The sequence below is a fragment of the Salvelinus namaycush genome, chromosome 26, assembly GCF_016432855.1.
Source record: "Salvelinus namaycush isolate Seneca chromosome 26, SaNama_1.0, whole genome shotgun sequence".
In the NCBI taxonomy this organism is placed as follows: domain Eukaryota; kingdom Metazoa; phylum Chordata; class Actinopteri; order Salmoniformes; family Salmonidae; genus Salvelinus; species Salvelinus namaycush.
The window spans coordinates 27810442-27833056 of NC_052332.1; the positions used below are offsets into that span (position 1 = coordinate 27810442).

At 42.1% G+C, this 22615-nt stretch overlaps 1 protein-coding gene across 1 annotated transcript; it reads right to left on the minus strand.

Annotated features, from left to right (window-relative positions):
• Positions 1 to 72: 72 nt before the first annotated feature.
• On the minus strand, positions 73 to 12053 carry LOC120021652 (leucine-rich repeat extensin-like protein 3). Its single transcript, XM_038965467.1, has 5 exons — positions 11728 to 12053; positions 2841 to 2898; positions 2556 to 2588; positions 1347 to 1504; positions 73 to 1174 (listed from the first exon to the last, which is right to left on the minus strand). Exons 2-5 carry the CDS (start codon positions 2887 to 2889, stop codon positions 434 to 436), a joined length of 981 nt encoding a protein of 326 aa, XP_038821395.1. The 5' UTR covers positions 2890 to 2898; positions 11728 to 12053; the 3' UTR covers positions 73 to 433.
• Between the last annotated feature and the right edge of the window lie 10562 nt (positions 12054 to 22615).

Below are 22615 nucleotides of genomic sequence, written 5' to 3' on the forward strand. Positions count from 1 at the left end.
TCCAAATCATACAAAATGCACACAAAAAAAGTTGTATTAGTCCTACACATTTTAAATCTATAAAACAGACTGTCCAGATAGAACGTTTAATTTACAGTTTCAGTTCTCACCGCTGGAGGTCGACCTTGTACCACAAACAATTTCAAATGGGACGTGACACTTATTTAAAAAAAAATATTAATTGATAACAGACACACACACGTTGAATACAATATATTATAAATCCGTTGTCTCTACAACTCAAAACAATATTCTCTGATGGAACTGAGAAATGTCATACATGGGGGGGAAATTGTGTTCGTGTACAATTGTGTTTGTTATGGTTTTGCTCACAGTCCTACTGGTTGCTCACAGTATTTGGTAAATTACCTTCTGTTGTATTGCAGTACTAATGTGTTATGTTTGTACTTAGATAAACAAAACAAAAAACTGTCTACTGGGGGTCAGGTGCTGGGTCAGAATAGCGGTAAGGGTCAAAGAGGTCACGTCCCCAATCATAAGGGTCAGAAGACGCTACTGTCTCCTTGGTGGCCATTTCTTCTTCTTCTTCCTCCTCCTCCTCCTCCTCTTCCTCCTCCTCCTCAACAGGGGCCACCACAACAGGTGGGAGAGTAGGGGGTGGTGGTGGCTCAGTCACCTGGACAGAGCGAGGTGGGTGATCGATCAGGCAGTCAGGGTCCCAGTAAGGGTCGCAGTCATACTCCATCCCTTTAATGACAACGGGAGAAGGAGGTTGGAGAGACTTCTTAGGAGGGGGTGGAGGTGGGGGAGGTGATTCAACAGCTGGCTCTACAGGTGCTGCAGGAGCTAGCTCCGCAGGTCCGGCAGCGGCTATGACCACCTTGCCGGTTTGGGGTTTGCAGGTAGGGTTGTAGCGTGGGTCACAGAGGACCGGGATGGCCCCTGCAGGCAGGTAAACGATGTGAGCTTTACAGAGGGGGTCTTTGGGGTTACACAGATACAGGACATCAGCCTCAGTTAGAGAAAGTGGTGCTGGTGTAGTAGGAGGGGGCTGAGTGGTAGGAGGCACTGTGGTAGTGGTAGGAGCTGCGGTGGTAGGTGGAGGGGTTATCACACCCAGGGCATTCTGGTAGCTGGATGCGTCTGGGCCATAGACCTGCTCTAGGTGACGCATCTGCTGATACAGTATCCTGATCTTGTCAATCTCATACAGCTGGGAGAAATGGAGAGAGATCCACACAGGATTTGAGAATGAGAGGTAAGTGATCAGATTGGTTGAGGGATGGGCAGATGACAAGAACCTGAATGAAATCTTGTTTAAGATTCATTATAATGCTGCAATAAAATTAAATAAATATCTCTCATGATGTGATCCCTTTACTCACTCCTTCAATATGGCCTATGCTGTTGTAGAATTTGTAGTAGGACTGGAAATCAGGTGTGCCGCGGTGCCACTTGGGGTCCGGGTCGACGTTCCGTTTGGAGCGTGACTGAGACAGGAAGCCATGAGCCTGGGCAGAGTCGATGCTGACCTCCCCTACAGCTGCATTTAATGACAGGAATCATGGTGGGAGAGAGGGGGGTTGGAGACAAAACATTTAAGCAAAATAATTAGAAAACCTCTTTCTTTCTCACGCGCGTGAACAATCTCTCTCTCTCTCTCACACACACACACACACACACACACACACACACACACACACACACACACACACACACACACACACACTCACACACACACACACACGTCAAACATAAATCAAAGAGTAGGCTACGCAGTAAAACAAGCACGTGCTGATGTTTTATTTTCTAATATTAGGGTCATTCCACAAAATGAGTGCCTTTTGCATCCCTTTGATATTTCAAGTAGAAAAATATAGAGAATTTTAAAAGCCTGTTATATTAAATGAAGTGCCCTTTAATATAGACCACATGGAGAATTCAATAAATCTGATTTTGAATACGAAAAAGCATTTAGCATTTTGACATGTCCCTCCATCAACCCTGTATTACTTCTAGGAAGATTTTAACCCATTTAATCCCAAAAGTTTCACCATCATTGTAAAGCCCTAGTTATTTTTTTGCTTTGACAAAGTTATTTCTGAAAAAGATGATTATTTATTTCATGTGATTAGTGATCATTTACATTTTTCCCTCATTTTAAGGTCAACCCTGTTACGTAAACTGAACTCTTGTTTTAATATGGTGAAACAGTTTTTTATTTTTTCAAAAGAAACATTGAACATCTAATAGTCAAATCATAGTGTAAATGCAGGTGAGCTGTTTTGGCCATTTTCTGGTGTTTTGTGGTGGAAAACTGAGGGTGTCGAGCGTAACACATCAACCCTGTTACCCATAGATAGACAGGCTAGAAATGTTTTAACAATTACATTTTTTTTGTGAAGCTTGCAGTCAATGGTTACTTTATTTAACACTTAAAAGGCACTTACAAGTCTTTTAACCTTTTGAGATGGGAAAATTTGTTTTTTTAGTAAGTTGAACATGTGCTCTTTATGACAGAACGTTCAAATCAAAAGTTTTTTGACCAAGTTACACTTCTCAAAATGCACACAATTGGTGGAACGACTCATTACCTCTAGCCTTCAGAGGTGTAGCATCCAGCAAACCTGCAGAGAGGGATCAGGGGTAGAGAATACAAACAGGGTCAGAGGTGGAGAGGAGGCTTTTGCTGCAGAAATATCTGCACTCAGAAGTTTATGAAAACAATATAACATTTTCTATTTCATAAAATCTCTTTGCATTATCACTTGCATCTACTGAAATAATCTTACTTTTGCAATAGAAAGATAAGATCCCATTCTATAGGCTATATTTAGTTGCCATCTAGGCATAAATGTTGGTTTAATGTGGAAACAGACCTGGCAGTAGGCAGCATAGTGTCCCCGTCAGGAGAACCTGAACAATCATCCTTGCGCCCTGGAGAACACACAGGAAGAAGCATGACTGGCGTAAAATACAGCTTGAATTCTGTTTTGATCATAGAACACACTAACATGCTCACCCAGTAGAGTTATACTGGCATGCAGACCAGCTACATGTGCCAGGATGATCAGAGATAAACTGACAATTCACAACGCTCCAGTTTCTCTCATATTTGAAACTATGTCAACATTAGCCTGTACTACCTGCATAAAATAATAGCTAATCTAGATGACTTCACAAGATTTTAATTTACCCAATGAATCACTTCAATCATCGTTGTTCTTATAACAGATTAATTACATTACACAGGACCCTAAACTGGAATATAAAAGATTTTCCCACTTCACTCCAGAAAAGGCTGTTATAGGTACGCAATCAACCTTTCCCAATAATGATAAATATATTAATTGAATTAACCTAGCCAGGCCTCTTGACCACCCTAATAATCAAAGTATATATTATATTAAGTACATCATCTGCAAATCATATTATTACTTACCTGTACTTGTATCTCTTCACTGTCCAGTGTCAGCAAGACAACTTTACAGTTCATAAATACTGTACTCAACACCACTCATAATTTGGGTGCTTTCCATTGGCTATTGACCCCAAGTAACTCCACCCCTTGCACCTCTACCATCCTTTTCTTCTTGATATGTGGAAATGGTTAAAGCGCTCATTAAGCGCTATTATAAGTGCGTACACAAGGGAATAAAGTCAAACTTAAAATGAAATCCAACTCGCTGTAAAATGGTGACATTCAGGCTCCCGCTGAGGGCTGAAAAGGTGCATGGGGAGGCAGGGTTCCTTGATGTTATGGCCCCACTCCAGCAGCGTATGGTCCTGTTAGAAATACTCAGAAGATCTCAACTCACAAATATATTGTAGGCCATCTCTTTATGTCATATCACTACCAGTATGGTATGGCATGAACCTCATTACCTGACGCATGCATGTAGGCCAAATTAGTTCATACATTTCCCAATACAGAATACTTTCCCAAGTTTTTCAAAAAGGTCAAATGCAGCAATTTTTTATCTCAATATCAAATCAATTCTGGGTAAGAATTAAGTATCTTACTGTGATTCTTTTTGACCATTTTAATTTAAAACAAACAAAAACAGCTTCTTAGCAAGCAATTTCTCAAGCAAGAATTTTGCTAGGACTGTCAGGGAGTGTTCTGAGTGGGGAGGGGGAAACTGAAAATTAGCTGTTATTAGCAGAGAGGGTTGGAACCATCTTTCTTATTGGTCTATTAACTAATTTGCCGCATGGTGATGTCACCATGGAAGGCCAAAACTCCATTCCACCATGACATTTCAGGCAGTCTTTTCAAACAGCTCTTACACTAAAAGGGATTTATCATTATATTCACAATTTCACATATTATTGCAACCGCATAGTATGAAAATATATATAACACACAGAAAAATCGTGTTTTTGACTGCACTGGGCCTTTAAGCTCTGTTCAGACGTGTGTTGGACTCGAAGGGGGTAATACAAAACAGCTATTTTCCTGACGAAACCTGGTTGAACGGCAAAAGTAACCCCTTCTCACAAAACAGATGGAGTTTTCTGTTTGAACTTCTGTTACTGGCAAATTAACTTTGCCAGTAACAGAAGTCAATTAACGGTTGACTTCTGTTTCAGTAAATACTGCTAAAAAATGATATCAAAACCGCTCTTGACCTGTTGTCACAGGTTACTAGAAATGACAACACCTACGTTTCTTTGATGGTCAAGTAAATATTTAAGACAGGCTAAAAGTACACCGAACATAACCACATAGCACCCATACAGTGGGGCAAAAAAGTATTTAGTCAGCCACCAATTGTGCAAGTTCTCCCACTTAAAAAGATGAGAGGCCTGTAAGTTTCATCATAGGTACACTTCAACTATGACAGACAAAATGAGAAAAAAGAATCCACAAAATCACATTGTAGGATTTTTAATGAATTTATTTGCAAATTATGGTGGAAAATAAGTATTTGGTCAATAACAAAAGTTTATCTCAATACTTTGTTATATACCCTTTGTTGGCAATGACAGAGGTCAAACGTTTTCTGTAAGTCTTCACAAGGTTTTCACACACTGTTGCTGGTATTTTGGCCCATTCCTCCATGCAGATCTCCTCTAGAGCAGTGATGTTTTGGGGCTGTTGCTGGGCAACACGGACTTTCAACTCCCTCCAAAGATTTTCTATGGGGTTGAGATCTGGAGACTGGCTAGGCCACTCCAGGACCTTGAAATGCTTCTTACGAAGCCACTCCTTTGTTGCCCGGGCGGTGTGTTTGGGATCACTGTCATGCTGAAAGACCCAGCCACGTTTCATCTTCAATGCCCTTGCTGATGGAAGGAGGTTTTCACTCAAAATCTCACGATACATGGCCCCATTCATTCTTTCCTTTACACGGATCAGTCATCCTGGTCCCTTTGCAGAAAAACAGCCCCAAAGCATGATGTTTCCACCCCCATGCTTCACAGTAGGTATGGTGTTCTTTGGATGCAACTCAGCATTCTTTGTCCTCCAAACACGACGAGTTGAGTTTTTACCAAAAAGTTATATTTTGGTTTCATCTGACCATATGACATTCTCCCAATCTTCTTCTGGATCATCCAAATGCTCTCTAGCAAACTTCAGATGGGCCTGGACATGTACTGGCTTAAGCAGGGGGACACGTCTGGCACTGCAGGATTTGAGTCCCTGGCGGCGTAGTGTGTTACTGATGGTAGGCTTTGTTACTTTCGTCCCAGCTCTCTGCAGGTCATTCACTAGGTCCCCCCGTGTGGTTCTGGGATTTTTGCTCACCGTTCTTGTGATCATTTTGACCCCACGGGGTGAGATCTTGCGTGGAGCCCCAGATCGAGGGAGATTATCAGTGGTCTTGTATGTCTTCCATTTCCTAATAATTGCTCCCACAGTTGATTTCTTCAAACCAAGCTGCTTACCTATTGCAGATTCAGTCTTCCCAGCCCGGTGCAGGTCTACAATTTTGTTTCTGGTATCCTTTGACAGCTCTTTGGTCTTGGCCATAGTGGAGTTTGGAGTGTGACTGTTTGAGGTTGTGGACAGGTGTCTTTTATACTGATAGCAAGTTCAAACAGGTGCCATTAATACAGGTAATGAGTGGAGGACAGAGGAGCCTCTTAAAGAAGAAGTTACAGGTCTGTGCGAGCCAAAAATCTTGCTTGTTTGTAGGTGAACAAATACTTATTTTCCACCATAATTTGCAAATAAATTCATTAAAAATCCTACAATGTGATTTTCTGGATTTTCTTTTCTCATTTTGTCTGTCATAGTTGAAGTGTACCTATGATGAAAATTACAGGCCTCTCTCATCTTTTTAAGTGGGAGAACTTGCACAATTGGTGGCTGACTAAATACTTTTTTGCCCCACTGTATATGCCATCAGTAATAGTTTGCACTGTCAGACATTCAAATTCTATGGCTCTAGGTCACGTTTCTTTTTTACCCTTACTTTGGGGAATTTAGCCAGAACCCCCGGAGTTAACACCCTTACTCTTACGATAAGTGCCATGGGCTCTTTAGTGACCACAGAGAGTCAGGACATCCGTTTAACCTCCCATCCAAAAGACGGCACCCTACACATGGCAATGTCCTCAATCACTGCCCTGGGGCATTGGTAGAAAGGAGTCTACATTAGAGAAATGAGCATAGAAGGATACACACACACAGCAAGCTTCTGTCAAATTGCTTTCAGAAATTACATTGCGCTACTTTACGATCACCCTGAGGGAGACAAATATCACAGAAAAACATTGTACCGCTGTGATCTTTAAGGAAAATACAGGTACCTTGTCATCATGTTCTCCACGGGGAATTGAGAAAGCACAGTGAATCACTACCCTTCATAAACCAGACAGGCGCTGTGGCAAGGGGCATCCTTGTTTAGTTCTTTACTTTGATAACACAGTCACTACAATCTAAAACACATCAAATGAGTATTAGGCCTATTTGTAAACCTATAGAAATAATTATTTAAATGTTTTTTTTGACATGAATGGAAAAGTGGGACTGAGGGGTGGCAATATGTCAGTAAGGGACTTAATCTGGGTTGTAGTCGTGGCAGAGGCCCCCTGAACGGGCAAGAGACGCACTTTAAGGAGGCGGAGGCGTCTCAGAGAGGTGCTTAAAACAGGTGTGAGGGGGGTGGGGTAGGAATCTGAGATATGCACTGAAACAGTGGGGAGACCCTGACAAGAAACATTCTCACCATAATAATCATATATAATATCCTGTAATGATACAGCAGAGGATTATAAACCACTTTCCTGGCCAACCTGTCCTAACCAGTATATCCCCCACCCCCTTCAAAAACAAACATTCCGAGGAAATGTTTGGGGCGTACATTAAGACAACATACTACCATTATATGGCAGACAGTGGAGATGACTAATATATACTTTTGTGATAATACTGTTAAAAGGTAGTCTTTCACAGTTGTTTGTCTTTGATACCTCTACAATGCTTCACATTAGGGATAAAACACTGTGGTCAATAGTATTTGGGGTTTTAGGCTGGGTATCTGTAAAGCACTTTGTGACTGCTGATGTAAAAAGGGCTTTATAAAATACATTTGATTGATTGATATAAACACCAATATGGAATGAAGTTCAAAATATGTTATTCGTCACTGGCCTTACAAGTTGGGATGTTGTAGCTAGGAGACTGCTATCCTCCTCAAGACCAAGGGAATAGATTGGTATTGCCAAAACTTTGGTTAGTTGTCAACGTAATAATAAGTGCTACTTTGATTTACGAGTCGACATTCAAAGCTGTATTATTACAAAATACCTTCAAGTTACAGTAGAGTTCACTTCATACTTCGACAACACCTGGGGTGGTAAACTACGACTAGACAGAGTCTCAATGCAAGATGGATAGGGTTTATTTCTTACTTGTTCATCCAAACATACACTTCACATTTCAAATACCTTGTGTAGTGTTTGTCATGTGATCTTACGATCTTCCACTAAACTCCTATCTGTATGAGTTAACGGGCCTGTTTGTGCTGTCCCTTCCCATGTTTGTCACATGCTTCGTAAACAACAGCTGTAGTTCCGCTCCAGTGGTCGCTCTTGGCCAGTGCTGTCAGACCGAGACAAGTGCAATGCCCCTTAAGATTGCTGGCAATTGCTCAAGACTCCGCCTCTCAACACAAGCTAGTCTTAGTTGCCCCATTTAGAATGTAAAACCACATAGAAGCATAGCACATGATCCGCAACTAGTTGCACTAAATTCCAACAAATTAGACAAAACAGAAATGACTGCTGGGATGTTCAGGGAGAGAGTCAGTTGTCAGACTTGAGTCACACATAGCCTATCTGAGCAGCTAGAGGTCCCAGGTTCTATATGGGTCACAGAGACAGCAAAGGTGCAAGATAATAGGTTCATTTGTGTTGACAAAGGGTAGTGAGTCAAGAGGGCGATCAGTTCCAGTCATAGCCAGTTTTGCATGGGTTTGCGCAGCAACTCAGATGCACACAGGCTGACTGTTCACCTAGCAAAGCTGACCAGAACTAGCAGCAACATAGTTGGATGTTTTCATGGGATCTAAACATTTGTGAATTCACATCACATTTGCACAGCAGCTGGACTCGGCTTTGCTTATAGCTTAAAGGTAGACTCAGTTAAATGACGTTGCCACGTGCAACCCTGCAGAGATTGAGATGTGCGAGATGCAAAACTTGCTCTCACACAGTCACACACAGATATCAGCACATACGCACAGGTTTGCTTCACGCTGTTAGAGGGCGGTTGCCATGGGACCAAAACAGTGGAGAAGTTGAGCCTCGCGCTTCAACGATCTTAGTTGTTGCGGAAATGTACCCACTATGCTGTTTACGTTCTGCATCTACATCATATCGCTGAGTCTACCTTTAAAACCCACACTAGAGATCCCTGGCAATGTTATTTGCGGCAACTGTGACCAAGGAATTCTTACCCTCTGGTGGAACTTGCTGAGTGGTGCACCTTATGAGTCAGGAAGTGCTGGTTTTGCAGTAGGTCTGATGAGTTTATCTACTTGCACAAACAGCACTTTGGACACCAAGGGGCATAATGAACTAGTTCAATGGATGCCATCAATTCCAGAAAATATGTAATTGGGCAAATAGAATGAAGTAGACTTCTTGTTGGATGAGCACGTCAGAGTTTAGCAGATAGGACGTCTGCTTTGTGACAGAAGTGCTCACATTGCGGTAGGTATAGGGAATAACCATTACCTGCACTGTAAGCACTTTATTACATAGTAGACAAAGTAAACCTTGTGAAGCATCAGGGGTCTCTATACATTTCATTTAATGTAATTAGGGGGTGAAGTGTTAAAAAGATGAAAGGAAATGTTTTATGTATAGACTCTTCCAAGTTCCCACAGTCCACAACATTTATGGATGGTCAATTTGAACCAATCCTCGGGATCTGAAACCAGGAATCGAGTTGGCAGATACAGTGTCTTCAGAAAGTATTCACTCACACCCCTTGACTTTTTCCACGTATTGTTGTGTTACAGCCTGAATTTAATATGGATTAAATTTAGATTTTCTTGTCACTGGCCTACACACAATACCAAATAATGTCAAAGTGGAATTATGTTTTTTGAAATGTCTTGAGTGAATAACTATTCAACCCCTTTGTTATGGCAAGCCTACATACATTCAGGAGTAGAAATGTGCTTACTTCTTAGGAATAGGGGGCAGTATTTTCACGTCCGGATGAAAAGCGTGCCCAAAGTAAACTGCCTGTTACTCAGGCCCAGAAGCTAGGATATGCATATAGATTTGGATAGAAACCACCCTGAAGTTTCTAAAACTGTTAGAATAATGTATGTGAGTATAACAGAACTGATTTGGCAGGCGAAACCCCAAGCACAATCCATCCAGGGGAATTTTTTGGGGTAATTTTGTTTTCCAATGCTGTTCTATGGGAAACCTGATTTGTCAGAATGTTTTTTGTTTTGTTTTAAGGTGTCATATTCTTCCTGGGGTGTATATGAACAGATTTCAATAAGATTTCATGTTGCTAAAATGCTGTCAGTTCCCCTTTAAAACAGTTAGAGTTTAAGGGCTGTGATAGGAGAAAACTGAGGATGGATCAACAACATTATAGTTATTCCACAATACTAACTTAATTGACAGAGTGAAAAGAAGAAGGCCTGTACAGAATAGAAATATTCCAAAACATGAATCCTGTTTGCAACAAGGCAGAATGTGGCAAAGCAATTTACTTTTTGTCCTGAATACAAAGTGTTCTGTTTGGGGAAAATCCAATACAACACATTACTGAGTACCACTCTCCATATTTTCAAGCATACTGGTGGCTGCATCATATTATGGGTATGTTTGTAATCATTAAAGACTGGAGAATTTTTCAGGATAAAAAATAAATGGTATAGAGCTAAGCACAGGTAAACTCCTAGAGGAAAACCTGGTTCAGTCTGTTTTCTACCAAACACTGGGGAGTGAATTCACCTTTCAGCAGGACAATAACATAAAACATAAGGCCAAATCTACACTGGAGTTCCTTACCAAGAAGTCACTGGAATGTTCCTGAGTGGCTGAGTTACAATTTTGACTTAAATCTGCTTGAAAATCTATGGCAAGACCTGAACATGGTTGTCTAGCAATGACCAACAACCAATGTGACAGAGCTTGAAGAATTTTTCAAAGAATAAACAGGCAAATGTTGCACAATCCAGGTGTGCAAAGCTTTTAGAGACTCACCCAGAAAGACTCACAGCTGTAATTGCTGTCGATGGTAACATGTATTAACTCAGGGGGTTGAAAACCTATCTAGTCAAGATATATTTGTGTTTTATTTTTCATATTTTTTTTGACAAATGTTCAAATTTTTCTTACATTTTGACATTGGAGTATTTTGTGTAGATCGTTGATGAAAAATTACAATTAAATCAATTTTTATCTCACCATGTAACAACAAAATGTGGGAAAAAATCAAGGGGTGTGAATACTTTCTGAAGGCACTGTACATCCCACAGTTTGAAATAGACTGCTCCAGGCCAGGTGCAGGTACTGGAGAAATAAAATTGTATCCACAACATTGGGCATGGTTAGGTCTGAATAGCATTTAATGAGATCACAATCTCAAAGAACCTTAATAATATAGCATTCATTGTAAAAAAAAAAATGTAACCATGACCCTGGCTTGAACTAATTGGGGTGGGGGGGGTTGGTTAGAGGTTGATTGTAAACAAGCGTTTCACACACGTGACCATCCCCTCCCCGCATATACCTACCTGACAGTACATGTATGCGCTATGCAACCTTATTAGAGCGCCAGTATATATATTTCAGAAAAGCTAGCTGGTTTCGAATAAATAGGTTTCAGTAAGCAGTCAATTATTTGCCAACACACTGATTGTGAAAGTAAACAAATTACACATGACAGATCAAACAATATAGTTTAGGTAATCTTTGCTAGATAAAATAAATCTGGTGATGCACTTTCAGACCTAAACAAACGTTGGGCTCATTGAGATTTTCGTCCTTACAAATTCAGCTAACATTTGTGCCACTTTCTTCAGGGGTAGCTATTTAACGTTACCCTCCTACTTCAGAAATCCCTTTGTTGTGTAGCTAGCTAGCTAACGTTAGCAAGATGGATAGTGGCGCGTTTAGGTTTACACGCCTGATACAACCAAGTTGTGGACAAGCTCCATGGCGAAAATTGCCTAAAGACTTGAGCATGCAAACAATTTAGTTTGATGATCAAAGCAACATCGAGGCAACAAAAACAATCTAAAATAGGCGCGCATGCCAAACCAAAAACAATTCGTTACTAACCTGTAACTTGACTTAAAAACGCAGACTTTGTCGCCGGTTGTGCGGCTCACTTCTTACAAGCCCAAATTCCATTTTCTTCACAGAACCGTTCACACAATCTCTCCAACAGCCGCTGTTTTTGTAAACAAAGAAGCACATGGCTTCACAACCATAGCTATATTCTTATTTTCTTCCGCTCATCAAAAAGCTAGTACCTGCACTCTTTAAATGTTTTTGACCTTTCAGACATCTCAAAACATGTTTCTCTAGTGAAACTAACATACTTTATCAACGAAACAATACATTTGTACTTGCAAAAATATGAACGTCTTCAACATGCCGCTTCCATGTTGCAAAACAGGAATGTATTCATTACTCAGATTCCGTTGCCAAGCATTTGGCAACAGAAACCGTTTACTTCAAACGGAAACGATAGTTTCTATTGGGTCAAATGCAGGTAAATCCCTCCCGGTTCCGTTTGCCTCTGTTTGCTTCCGTTTGGTTCCTAAAGTAAATGGTATAATGTTTCCGTTGCAAAACCAACAGATAAAACGTTTTGCAACAGAATTAGCGTGATGAATTACACCCCAGGGCGAGCAGTGAGTCGTCCGCGGAGATCCCTGCCCGCGCGCACAGGATGGATGGATCTTTAGGGGATTTGATTAATGCCTCGGTGCACTTAATCAAACTTCCTCAGAGTGACGCATAGGGTCAGTAACTACGTACAACACGTCGATTGTACTTTTATCAATTTATCCCTCACGGGTCATCCCCAAATAACAATATATCATACCCAAATAATGTTCTTAACCCATTTTAGAGGTTCAAATGTATTGGGACAAATGTATGTCTAGTAAAGTAGTAAAAAGTTAAGTATTTGGTCTCATATACGTAGCACGTAATGACCTCATCAAGCTTGTGCTCTTTGTTTTGGTTGTGTTTCAGATTATTTTGTGAAGTTAATGGTAAATAATGTCATTTTGGAGTCACTATATTGTAAATAAGAAACACTTCTACATTAAAGTGGATGCTACCATGATTACGGATAATCCTGAATGAATCATGAATAATGATGAGTGAGAAGGTTACAGACACAAAAATCATACCCCCAAGACATGCTAACCTCATCATTACAATAACAGGGGATTAGCATTTGGGGGGTGATATTTGTGCATCTGTAACTTTCTCACTCATTATTCACAATTAATTCAGGACTATCCGTAGTCATGGTGGCATCCACATTCTGTAAGGTTCTGTATTTATTTTCTTAATCAACTTTGTGTTCTGTTTCGTTGTGTTCTTGAACGTAGCCCTGTTTCTTTGTGTTCTTGAATTTAGCCCTGTCTTTCATTTTTGTTCATTGATTTCACCTGTGTTAGTTACTCACCTGGTCTCATCAGCTCCTTATTTAGTTCAATTCATTCTGTTTGTGCCTTTGTGAGGTACTGTTCGTTTTGACTCGACTAAGCCTTTTCCTAGCTCGTTAGTGAGAACCAGTTACAGCCTTCAGTCCTAGTTTTGATTCGCCTGCCTGTGTATGGCCATTGCCTGCCTTCATCGAAGGCGTAATAAACACCTGCTGCCCTCTGCATGTGAATCTACACCTTTTTCTCCCTGAGTATTCATTACACATTCATGTAGAAGTGTTAAGAAACATTATTTTCTTATATACTCCAAAATGACAATTTCTACTGGGCACAAAATCATCTGAAACACAGCCAAAACAAACAGCAAATGAATGCAACATATTTGTGGAGTCACAAGCTTGATGTAGTCATTGTGTGCTATGAATATGGGAACAAATACTTCACGTTTTACTACTTTACTGAAACATATTTGTGAATTTGTCACAATACTTTTGCTCCCCTAAAATGGGGGGACTATGTACAAAAAGTGGTGTTATTTCTAAACGGTGCACCCAATATGGATGGAAATACCCCCACATTAAAGCCGATGGTCTTCTCTTTAACCCCATACTCATTGTTTGATTTCAAACCAAAACTTTTGAAGTATAGAGCCAAAAGAAGAAATGCTTCACTGTCCCAATAATTACGGGGGCACTGTATATTTAGTTTGGGAGTGTGTGACATGGGGGTTGGAGACATGTTGATTATGACATTACTAAGAAAAATGTGTATCAACAATGGCAGCACTGAGCCTTGCTGTTGGAAAAACACATCAGTGTCCGACTTTCGCCTGTAGCATATGCACCTTCCCCGATTTCACTCCTCGACAGTAGTCTGCAGTCGGGAGCTTCAGCCTTACCATCCAAACATTCCCAATATTGTATCCTCTATATAACTCGCCAGTTTAGTTGTCCTAAAAAACTGTTTGTTCAGCCATTCCTACGGGGAAAGAATAGTGTCTAAGGTCTGATGTTAACACAGGCTTAGGAGATCTTATATGTTTTGATATACGAGATAATAAGTCAGTAAATTGCAGTCCCTTAAAATACTGAGTACCTCTGGCACCTCCCTCATTTGCAAAGTTCTATTGTGGGGCACTTAAACATTTATATTGTGAATCTTTCTTGGGCATACCAAGTGTTTGTTGTGTGAGACAATAGGATATAGGACAATATTGGTTTCTATATGTTACATATTGCTGAAAAATACCTCAATAAGCCTGATTTTGGCCTCGTGTTCTATAGTGTGCGCTTCATACCTGTGGGAAACCGTCAACGAGAATGATGGCTCCAACATACGCTACCCTCACTCGCCCACTATTCAAGTAAGACTATTTTCGCAGATCATTTGTTTACCATTAGGCCTATAGTAGAGTGAAAACGTGCAATGTATTCGACAAGTGTTATGGGTGTAAGATGGCACAGTGATGCCATCTGTTGGTAAATGTTCATTACTGCAACTCATGTATTTATACCGGGGTGCTTGGGACACCCGGGAGTGTCATGATGTACAGAACAAGGCTGGTTACTCGCATGAATGTCTCTGTCTCGTCATTTAACGTTTCGAACGTCATTTAACGTTAATGCTATTATAGTATACATATTTATTTTACTCCTTTTTCGTGGTATCTAATTGGCAGTTACAGTCTTGTTTTATCGCTGCAACTCCTATACCGACTCCGGAGAGGCGAAGGTCGAGAGCCGTGCGTCCTCCGGAACCCAACCGAACCGCACTTAATCCGGAAGCCAGCCGCACCAATGTGTCGGAGGAAACACCGTATACCTGGCGACCGGGTCAGCGGGCACTTCTCCCGGCAGTGCGTGATGGGCCAAGAACATCCCTGCCGGCCAACCCCTCCCCTAAACCGGACAACCCCTCCCCTAAACCGGACAACCCCTCCCCTAAACCGGACAACCCCTCCCCTAAACCGGACAACCTGGCTGGTTGCGACAGAGCCTGGACACGAAAGCAGAATCTCTAGTGGCACTGCGATGCAGTGCCTTAGACCACTGCGCCACTTGGTTGGCCCCAAGTAATGCTAATCGAATTAGAGGGGTCACAGCCAGAAGTCATAAACCCCGCCTATTTCTACAATTTATCTTCTTAAAATGTGATTTTAACCTAACCTTATACCTAACCCTAACCTTAAATTAAGACCAAAAATCTAATTTGTGTTTAGATCAATATTTACGATATATCAAATTTTGACTTTGTGGCTGTGGTAACTAGTGGAAACCTAGAGGCGCAGTTCTGAAATGTTTAAGAAATTCAAGAATGTTTTTCATTTTCCTTGTAATGTCAGCCCTGCCTCAAATACATTTAAGTAATAAACATTTCAGAACCTGGACCAAAACTGGATTATGCCAGTGTAGTATACCAGAGGGAGGCAGAAGAAAAGTAATGATGTGTCGGAGTGGAAAGTTGTAATCCATAATCCATTGTTCTATATTATGGTAGGCGGTTTTAGCAACAGCAGTGCTGGACTGTGGTCGTCATGGATGATAGTTCTGATGGTATGGGTGGGGATGACGAAAGTCATGGACCTGGATGGTCTGTGGTGAAAAGGAAAAATAATGTCCCTGCTATAAGCGCTGCTGACAGCAGTGGCACTTCTAGTGTTGAGGACGTGAAGAGGGTGAAGGTAGTGAAGAACAGAAGTAATGATGTGTCGGAGTGGAAAGTTGTAATCGTGTTTGATGGGACCACGGTTCTCATCTACACCCTATTTGATTAACCAATGCTGTTAAGAAAGAGATAGGGGAAGTCACATTAGCCCAGTTCATTGGTAATGGTAGACTGTATATAATATATATGTATGTAATATTTTGTTCTGACCATGTTCAGCAAGGGAAGATTCTGAACATGAAAACTCTCAATGGGAAGAAAATCACAAGTCATGTCACTGGAGCATCGGCTAAGTTGAGGGGGGTCATTTCTGGGGTTCTACTATCTATGTCCATAGATTAAATAAAATGTAGAGGGGGGCATAGTGGTTGAAGCCAAAAGGCTGTTCAGAAAGAAAGAGCGGCAGAGACCCACTCCAATTTGCATACCGCCCCAACAGATCCACAGATGATGCAATATCTATTGCACTCAGCACTGCCCTTTCCCACCTGGACAAAAGGAACACTTATGTGAGAATGCTATTCATTGACTACAGCTCAGTGTTCAACACCATAGTGCCCCCAAAGCTAATCACTAAGCTAATGACCCTAGGACTAAACACCTCCCTCTGCAACTGGATCCTGGACTTCCTGACGGGCCGCCCCCAGGTGGTAAGGGTAGGTAACAACACAACCGCCACGCTGATCCTCAACACAGGGACCCATCGGGGGTGCGTGCTCAGTCCTCTCCTGTACTCCCTGTTCATTCATGATAGCACGGCCAGGCACGACTCCAACACCATCATTAAGTTTGCCGATGACAGAACAGTGGTAGGCCTGATCACCGACAACGATGAGACAGCCTATAAGGAGGAGGTCAGAGACCTGGCCGTGTGGTGCCAGGACAACAACCTCTCCCTCAACGTGATCGAGACAAAGGAGATGATTGTGGACTACAGGAAAAGGAGGACCGAGCACGCCCCCATTCTCATCGACGGGGCTGTAGTGGAGCAGGTTGAGAGCTGCAAGTTCCTTGGTGTCCACATCACCAACAACCTATCATGGTCTAAACACAATAAGACAGTCGTGAAGAGGGCACGACAAAACCTATTCCCCCTCAGGAGACTGAAAATATTAGTCATGGTTCCTCAGATCCTCAAAAGGTTCTACAGCTGCACCATCGAGAGCATCCTGACTGGTTGTATCACTGCCTGGTATGGCAACTGCGCAGCCTCCGACCTCAAGGCACTACAGAGGGTAGTGCGTATGGCCCAGTACGTCACTGGGGCCAAGCTCCCTGCCATCCAGGACCTCTATACCAGGCGGTGTCAGAGGAAGCCCCTAAAAATTGTCAAAGACTCCAGCCACCCTAGTCATAGACTGTTCTCTCTGCTACCGCATGGCAAGTGGTACCGGAGCGCCAAGTCTAGGTCCAAGAGGCTTCTAAACAGCTTCTACACCCAAGCCATAAGACTCCTGAACAGCTAATCAAAGGGATACCCAGACCCCTCTTTTACGCTGCTACTCTCTATTTATTATCTATGCATAGTCACTTTAACTCTACCTACATGTACATATTACCTCAATTACCTGACTAACCGGTGCTCCCGGACAATGACTCTGTACCGGTACCCCCTGTATATAGCCTCGCTATTGTTATTTTACTGCTGTTGTTTAATTATTTGTTACTTTTATTTTCTATTTTTTACTTACTTATCTATTTTTTTACTTAACACTGATTGTTTCTTAAAACTTCTTAAGCATTGTTGGTTAAGGGCTTTTAAGTAAGCATTTCACTGTAAGGTCTACAGCTGTTGTATTCAGTGCATGTGACAAATACAATTTGATTTGATTTGAGAAGTGAAAGCTTGTCAGTATTATTAATGTTTGAGAAGGTTGTACCTAAGAAAGTACAGAAAGGCTTCCTGGCTTTCACTGTTAGAGAGTTTGTCCCGCCTCCACTAAGGTGCTTTAAATGCCAAAGGATGGGACATGTAGCGGCTCTGTGCAAAGGAAAGAAAAGATATGCAAAGTGTGGAGGGGAACATGATTATGGTGAATGTGGGAACAATGTTAAGGTTAAATGTTGTAATTGTGGGGGGGAACACAGTTTAGCATTTGGTGGATGCCAGGTGCAGAAAGAAGCTAGAGAGGCCCAAAGATATAAAATCACTCATAATGTCTCTTATGCAGAGGCTGCAAGGCAGATTGGTTGAACTATTAGGCAGAATGATGGAGACAATAGGGTCAGTCCTGGAATAAGTGGACCTACTGTAGGAAATGTTGCTTAAATTGGTCCAGACACGGATACAAGAATGTTCAGAAATCTTGCTCTCACAAATGTGTTGTTTCAAAGGGCACCATAATAGTTCATCAGATTGACTTCAATAGCCTTCATTGGAAAGGTTATCAGACCTGCCAAGTTGAAGATCACTGTGGAAGCAGCAAGGGTTTTTAGGAGTAACAGATGTTACTGTCGCCATGATTGTTGATATGTTGACTTCTAATGATGGAATGTCTCAGTATGATGTTAATAAGAGTTCTGTTTTTTGTTATCCTTCAGTGGAATGCCAGAAGCCTTATTGCATTTAACATTTAAGTCATTTAGCAGACGCTCTTATCCAGAGCGACTTACAAATTGGTGCATTCACCTTATGATATCCAGTGGAACAGCCACTTTACAATAGTGCATCTAAATCTTTTAAGGGGGGGGGGGGGGGGGGGGGGGGGGGGGTTAGAAGGATTACTTTATCCTATCCTAGGTATTCCTTAAAGAGGTGGGGTTTCAGGTGTCTCCGGAAGGTGGTGATTGACTCCGCTGACCTGGCGTCGTGAGGGAGTTTGTTCCACCATTGGGGTGCCAGAGCAGCGAACAGTTTTGACTGGGCTGAGCGGGAACTGTACTTCTTCAGAGGTAGGGAGGCGAGCAGGCCAGAGGTGGATGAACGCAGTGCCCTTGTTTGGGTGTAGGGCCTGATCAGAGCCTGAAGGTACGGAGGTGCCGTTCCCCTCACAGCTCCGTAGGCAAGCACCATGGTCTTGTAGCGGATGCGAGCTTCAACTGGAAGCCAGTGGAGAGAGCGGAGGAGCGGGGTGACGTGAGAGAACTTGGGAAGGTTGAACACCAGACGGGCTGCGGCGTTCTGGATGAGTTGTAGGGGTTTAATGGCACAGGCAGGGAGCCCAGCCAACAGCGAGTTGCAGTAATCCAGACGGGAGATGACAAGTGCCTGGATTAGGACCTGCGCCGCTTCCTGTGTGAGGCAGGGTCGTACTCTGCGAATGTTGTAGAGCATGAACCTACAGGAACGGGCCACCGCCTTGATGTTAGTTGAGAACGACAGGGTGTTGTCCAGGATCACGCCAAGGTTCTTAGCGCTCTGGGAGGAGGACACAATGGAGTTGTCAACCGTGATGGCGAGATCATGGAACGGGCAGTCCTTCCCCGGGGGGAAGAGCAGCTCCGTCTTGCCGAGGTTCAGCTTGAGGTGGTGATCCGTCATCCACACTGATATGTCTGCCAGACATGCAGAGATGCGATTCGCCACCTGGTTATCAGAAGGGGGAAAGGAGAAGATTAATTGTGTGTCGTCTGCATAGCAATGATAGGAGAGACCATGTGAGGTTATGACAGAGCCAAGTGACTTGGTGTATAGCGAGAATAGGAGAGGGCCTAGAACAGAGCCCTGGGGGACACCAGTGGTGAGAGCACGTGGTGAGGAGACAGATTCTCGCCACGCCACCTGGTAGGAGCGACCTGTCAGGTAGGACGCAATCCAAGCGTGGGCCGCGCCGGAGATGCCCAACTCGGAGAGGGTGGAGAGGAGGATCTGATGGTTCACAGTATCAAAGGCAGCCGATAGGTCTAGAAGGATGAGAGCAGAGGAGAGAGAGTTAGCTTTAGCAGTGCGGAGCGCCTCCGTGACACAGAGAAGAGCAGTCTCAGTTGAATGACTAGTCTTGAAACCTGACTGATTTGGATCAAGAAGGTCATTCTGAGAGAGATAGCAGGAGAGCTGGCCAAGGACGGCACGTTCAAGAGTTTTGGAGAGAAAAGACCGTATTGCTAACGGTCAGGAGTTTTAAGAAATATGTAATAGATTTAGAGATCCAACCTGATGTGATATGTGTTCAATAAACATGACTTAGACCACATCTTGCTACGTTCATAAGAGAAGGTCTTGTATATCGTAATATAACTGCCCCATCTGAATATGAATGTGTGATCGTGGAAATCTACAGTGCAGGTAGTAATATTAAGTTACACAATTTTACATGTCACGTTCTGACCATAGTTCTTGTGTTTTGCTTGTTTTAGTGTTGATCAGGATGTGAGCTGGGTGGGCATTCTATGTTGTGTGTCTTGTTTGTCCGTTTCTATGTTTGGCCTAATATGGTTCTCAATCAGAGGCAGATGTTTTGTGTTGTCTCTGATTGGGAATCATATATAGGTGGCTTGTTTTGTGTTGGGGATTGTGGGTGGTTGTTTCCTGTCTCTGTGTTTTCGCTGCACCAGATAGGGCTGTTTCGGTTTGCCACATTTTGTAAATGTTGTAAGTGTTCACAGTTTCGTTTGTAATTAAACATGTTGAACACGAGCTACGCTGCGTCTTGGTCCGATCCCTGTTACACCTCCTCTTCAAACGAAGAGGAGGAAGGCTGCCGTTACATTACAACCGTTGTCGTCAACTATCTGAAGCGATGTTTGATGAAATATCAGGAGAATTGGGCTCTAGATAGATATGGTGCTACTGTTGCCTCTTCTTTGGATGCTGTTTTTACCAAAAATGAGATGCGTTCAGCCTTAATAGGCTTTGGAGATACAGCCCCATTTTGTGATCAGTTGTGCTGTAATGTTTAAGCATTTACCTGATGAGGTCATGCTTGTTCTCCTGGGATTATTTAATAAGATTTGGAGTGAGGGGTTATACCTTCTGGTTGGAAACGTGCAGTAATATTACCTTATGTAAAGCCTGGTAAGAACCCTTCATGTGTGGATAGTTATAGACCAATAGCACTGACCTCTAACTTGTGTAAACTGATGGAAAAGATGATAGTCAATAGATTGTCATATTTCCTGGAGCATAGAGGTTTATTGAGTCAATGTCAAAGTGGATTCCGTAAAGGTAGATCTACTTTGGACGCATTAGTAAAGATGAGCAATGAAGTTGAAAAAACTCTTGTCATGAAAAAAGGGATGGCTACTGTCTCTTTTTTTGCCATTGAAAAGGCTTATGACACTATGTGGAGAGAAGGCCTACTGATTAAGATGGAAAGACTTGGTATTGGTGGGAGATTATATAACTGGGTTTTGGCCTTCTCATTAAATCGCTCTTTTTGAGTTAAAATTGGATCCATTTTATCTGATGACTATGGAGTTGACAATTGTATTCCTCAAGGCAGTGCTATCAGTCCTATTTTGTTCAACATTATGATAAACGATGTATTTTCAAATATAGGCAGGGGTATTGGGGCTTCCCTATATGCTGATGATGGAGCTTTTTGGAAGAGGGGAAGGAATGTCTCTTGTGTGATCAAATCTATTCAACAAGCTACAGTGGATGTTGAAAGATGGTCGATTGACTGGGGTTTTAAATTGTCTGTGGCGAAGTCTTGCTGTATATTCTTCTTGGAGATGAAAGTTGCTAATATACAGTTGTTTCTGTATGGACAGTCTATGGGGAGGGTTTCTAAGTACAAATATTTGGGTATATTATTATATTTGGGTCAATGAGTGATATACATGGAAAGATTGTGTCATAAATGTTGTAACAAAGTGTAAGAACGTGGTGAATCTTATGCGCTCGGTCTCCGGTTATGAATGGGGTGCTGATAGACAATCGTTGATGGATATTTATAGAGCTCTGATCAGGACAACAATTGATTACGGGTGTATAGTTTATGGAACAGCGGCAAAGACTTAGTTTCAGAAGCTGGACAGAATCCAATATATAGCTTTAAAGATATGTATTGGTGCATTTAAATCAACATATTGCCTTACTAGTGGAAGCAGGTGAGATGCCTTTGGATATATGGCTTAAAAAATTGTAATTAGCTTATTGGGTTAGGTTGAAAGGATGTGAGGTTGAGCATCCCACCGCTGCTGTTCTAGATGACTGTTGGGAATATACTAGTAGACAAGGCAGTGGTTTTGGTTGGAAAGTTGGAAAGTTTGCTGATGAGAGTGGTTTGAGGGAGATGGAGGTTGGCCCTTCTGTGGTGATAGAGGATGTTCCTCCATGGTTACTCCCAGATCCTGTTGTTGATCTAACCTTGGTAGAGAAAAGGAAAGATTGGTCAGAAGTCAGTAATGTAGGGAAACTGGTTGACAATTACCAGTGGCGACCCGTCATTCAGGGCAGTTTTGAGCCCCACATATTTAGCCTGTTTTGCATGTTATTTTGGCATTAATACGTGTCACATATCAGTTTGCAAACAATGTAAAAAATATATATATCATAGAGTTAATAAAGCCAAATACAAACATGGTCTCTTTTTTGTTTTCTTGAGTAAGGCAGCCCCAAAATGCAGGTGTTTCAGCCTAGCTCAGTGCTTTCTGTGGTGGTGGTACAAGCCAGCAGAAAATACGGAGCGTTGCACCGTGATTAGCTCAGTGTTCTGTCACTCATGGGGACACTACGTCAACGCCAAGTCTAAGGGTAGAGCTCTATAATTCTAGCCCCTTGGGTGCTGCCATAGAGTTACATTAGAAGTGCCCATCCAAGAAGGCTCAAGGTCATTGGCCAAAGATAAAATGATGCCAAGTCACTTTATATCTACAGTAGCTTGGATTGGACTGATCATGTCAACATCATACTTTCTAAATCTTAGCTAGCAGTCATCATCATGAATCAAGTCGACAATCTACTGAAAAATCCTTTTTAATCCTTGTCATATGAA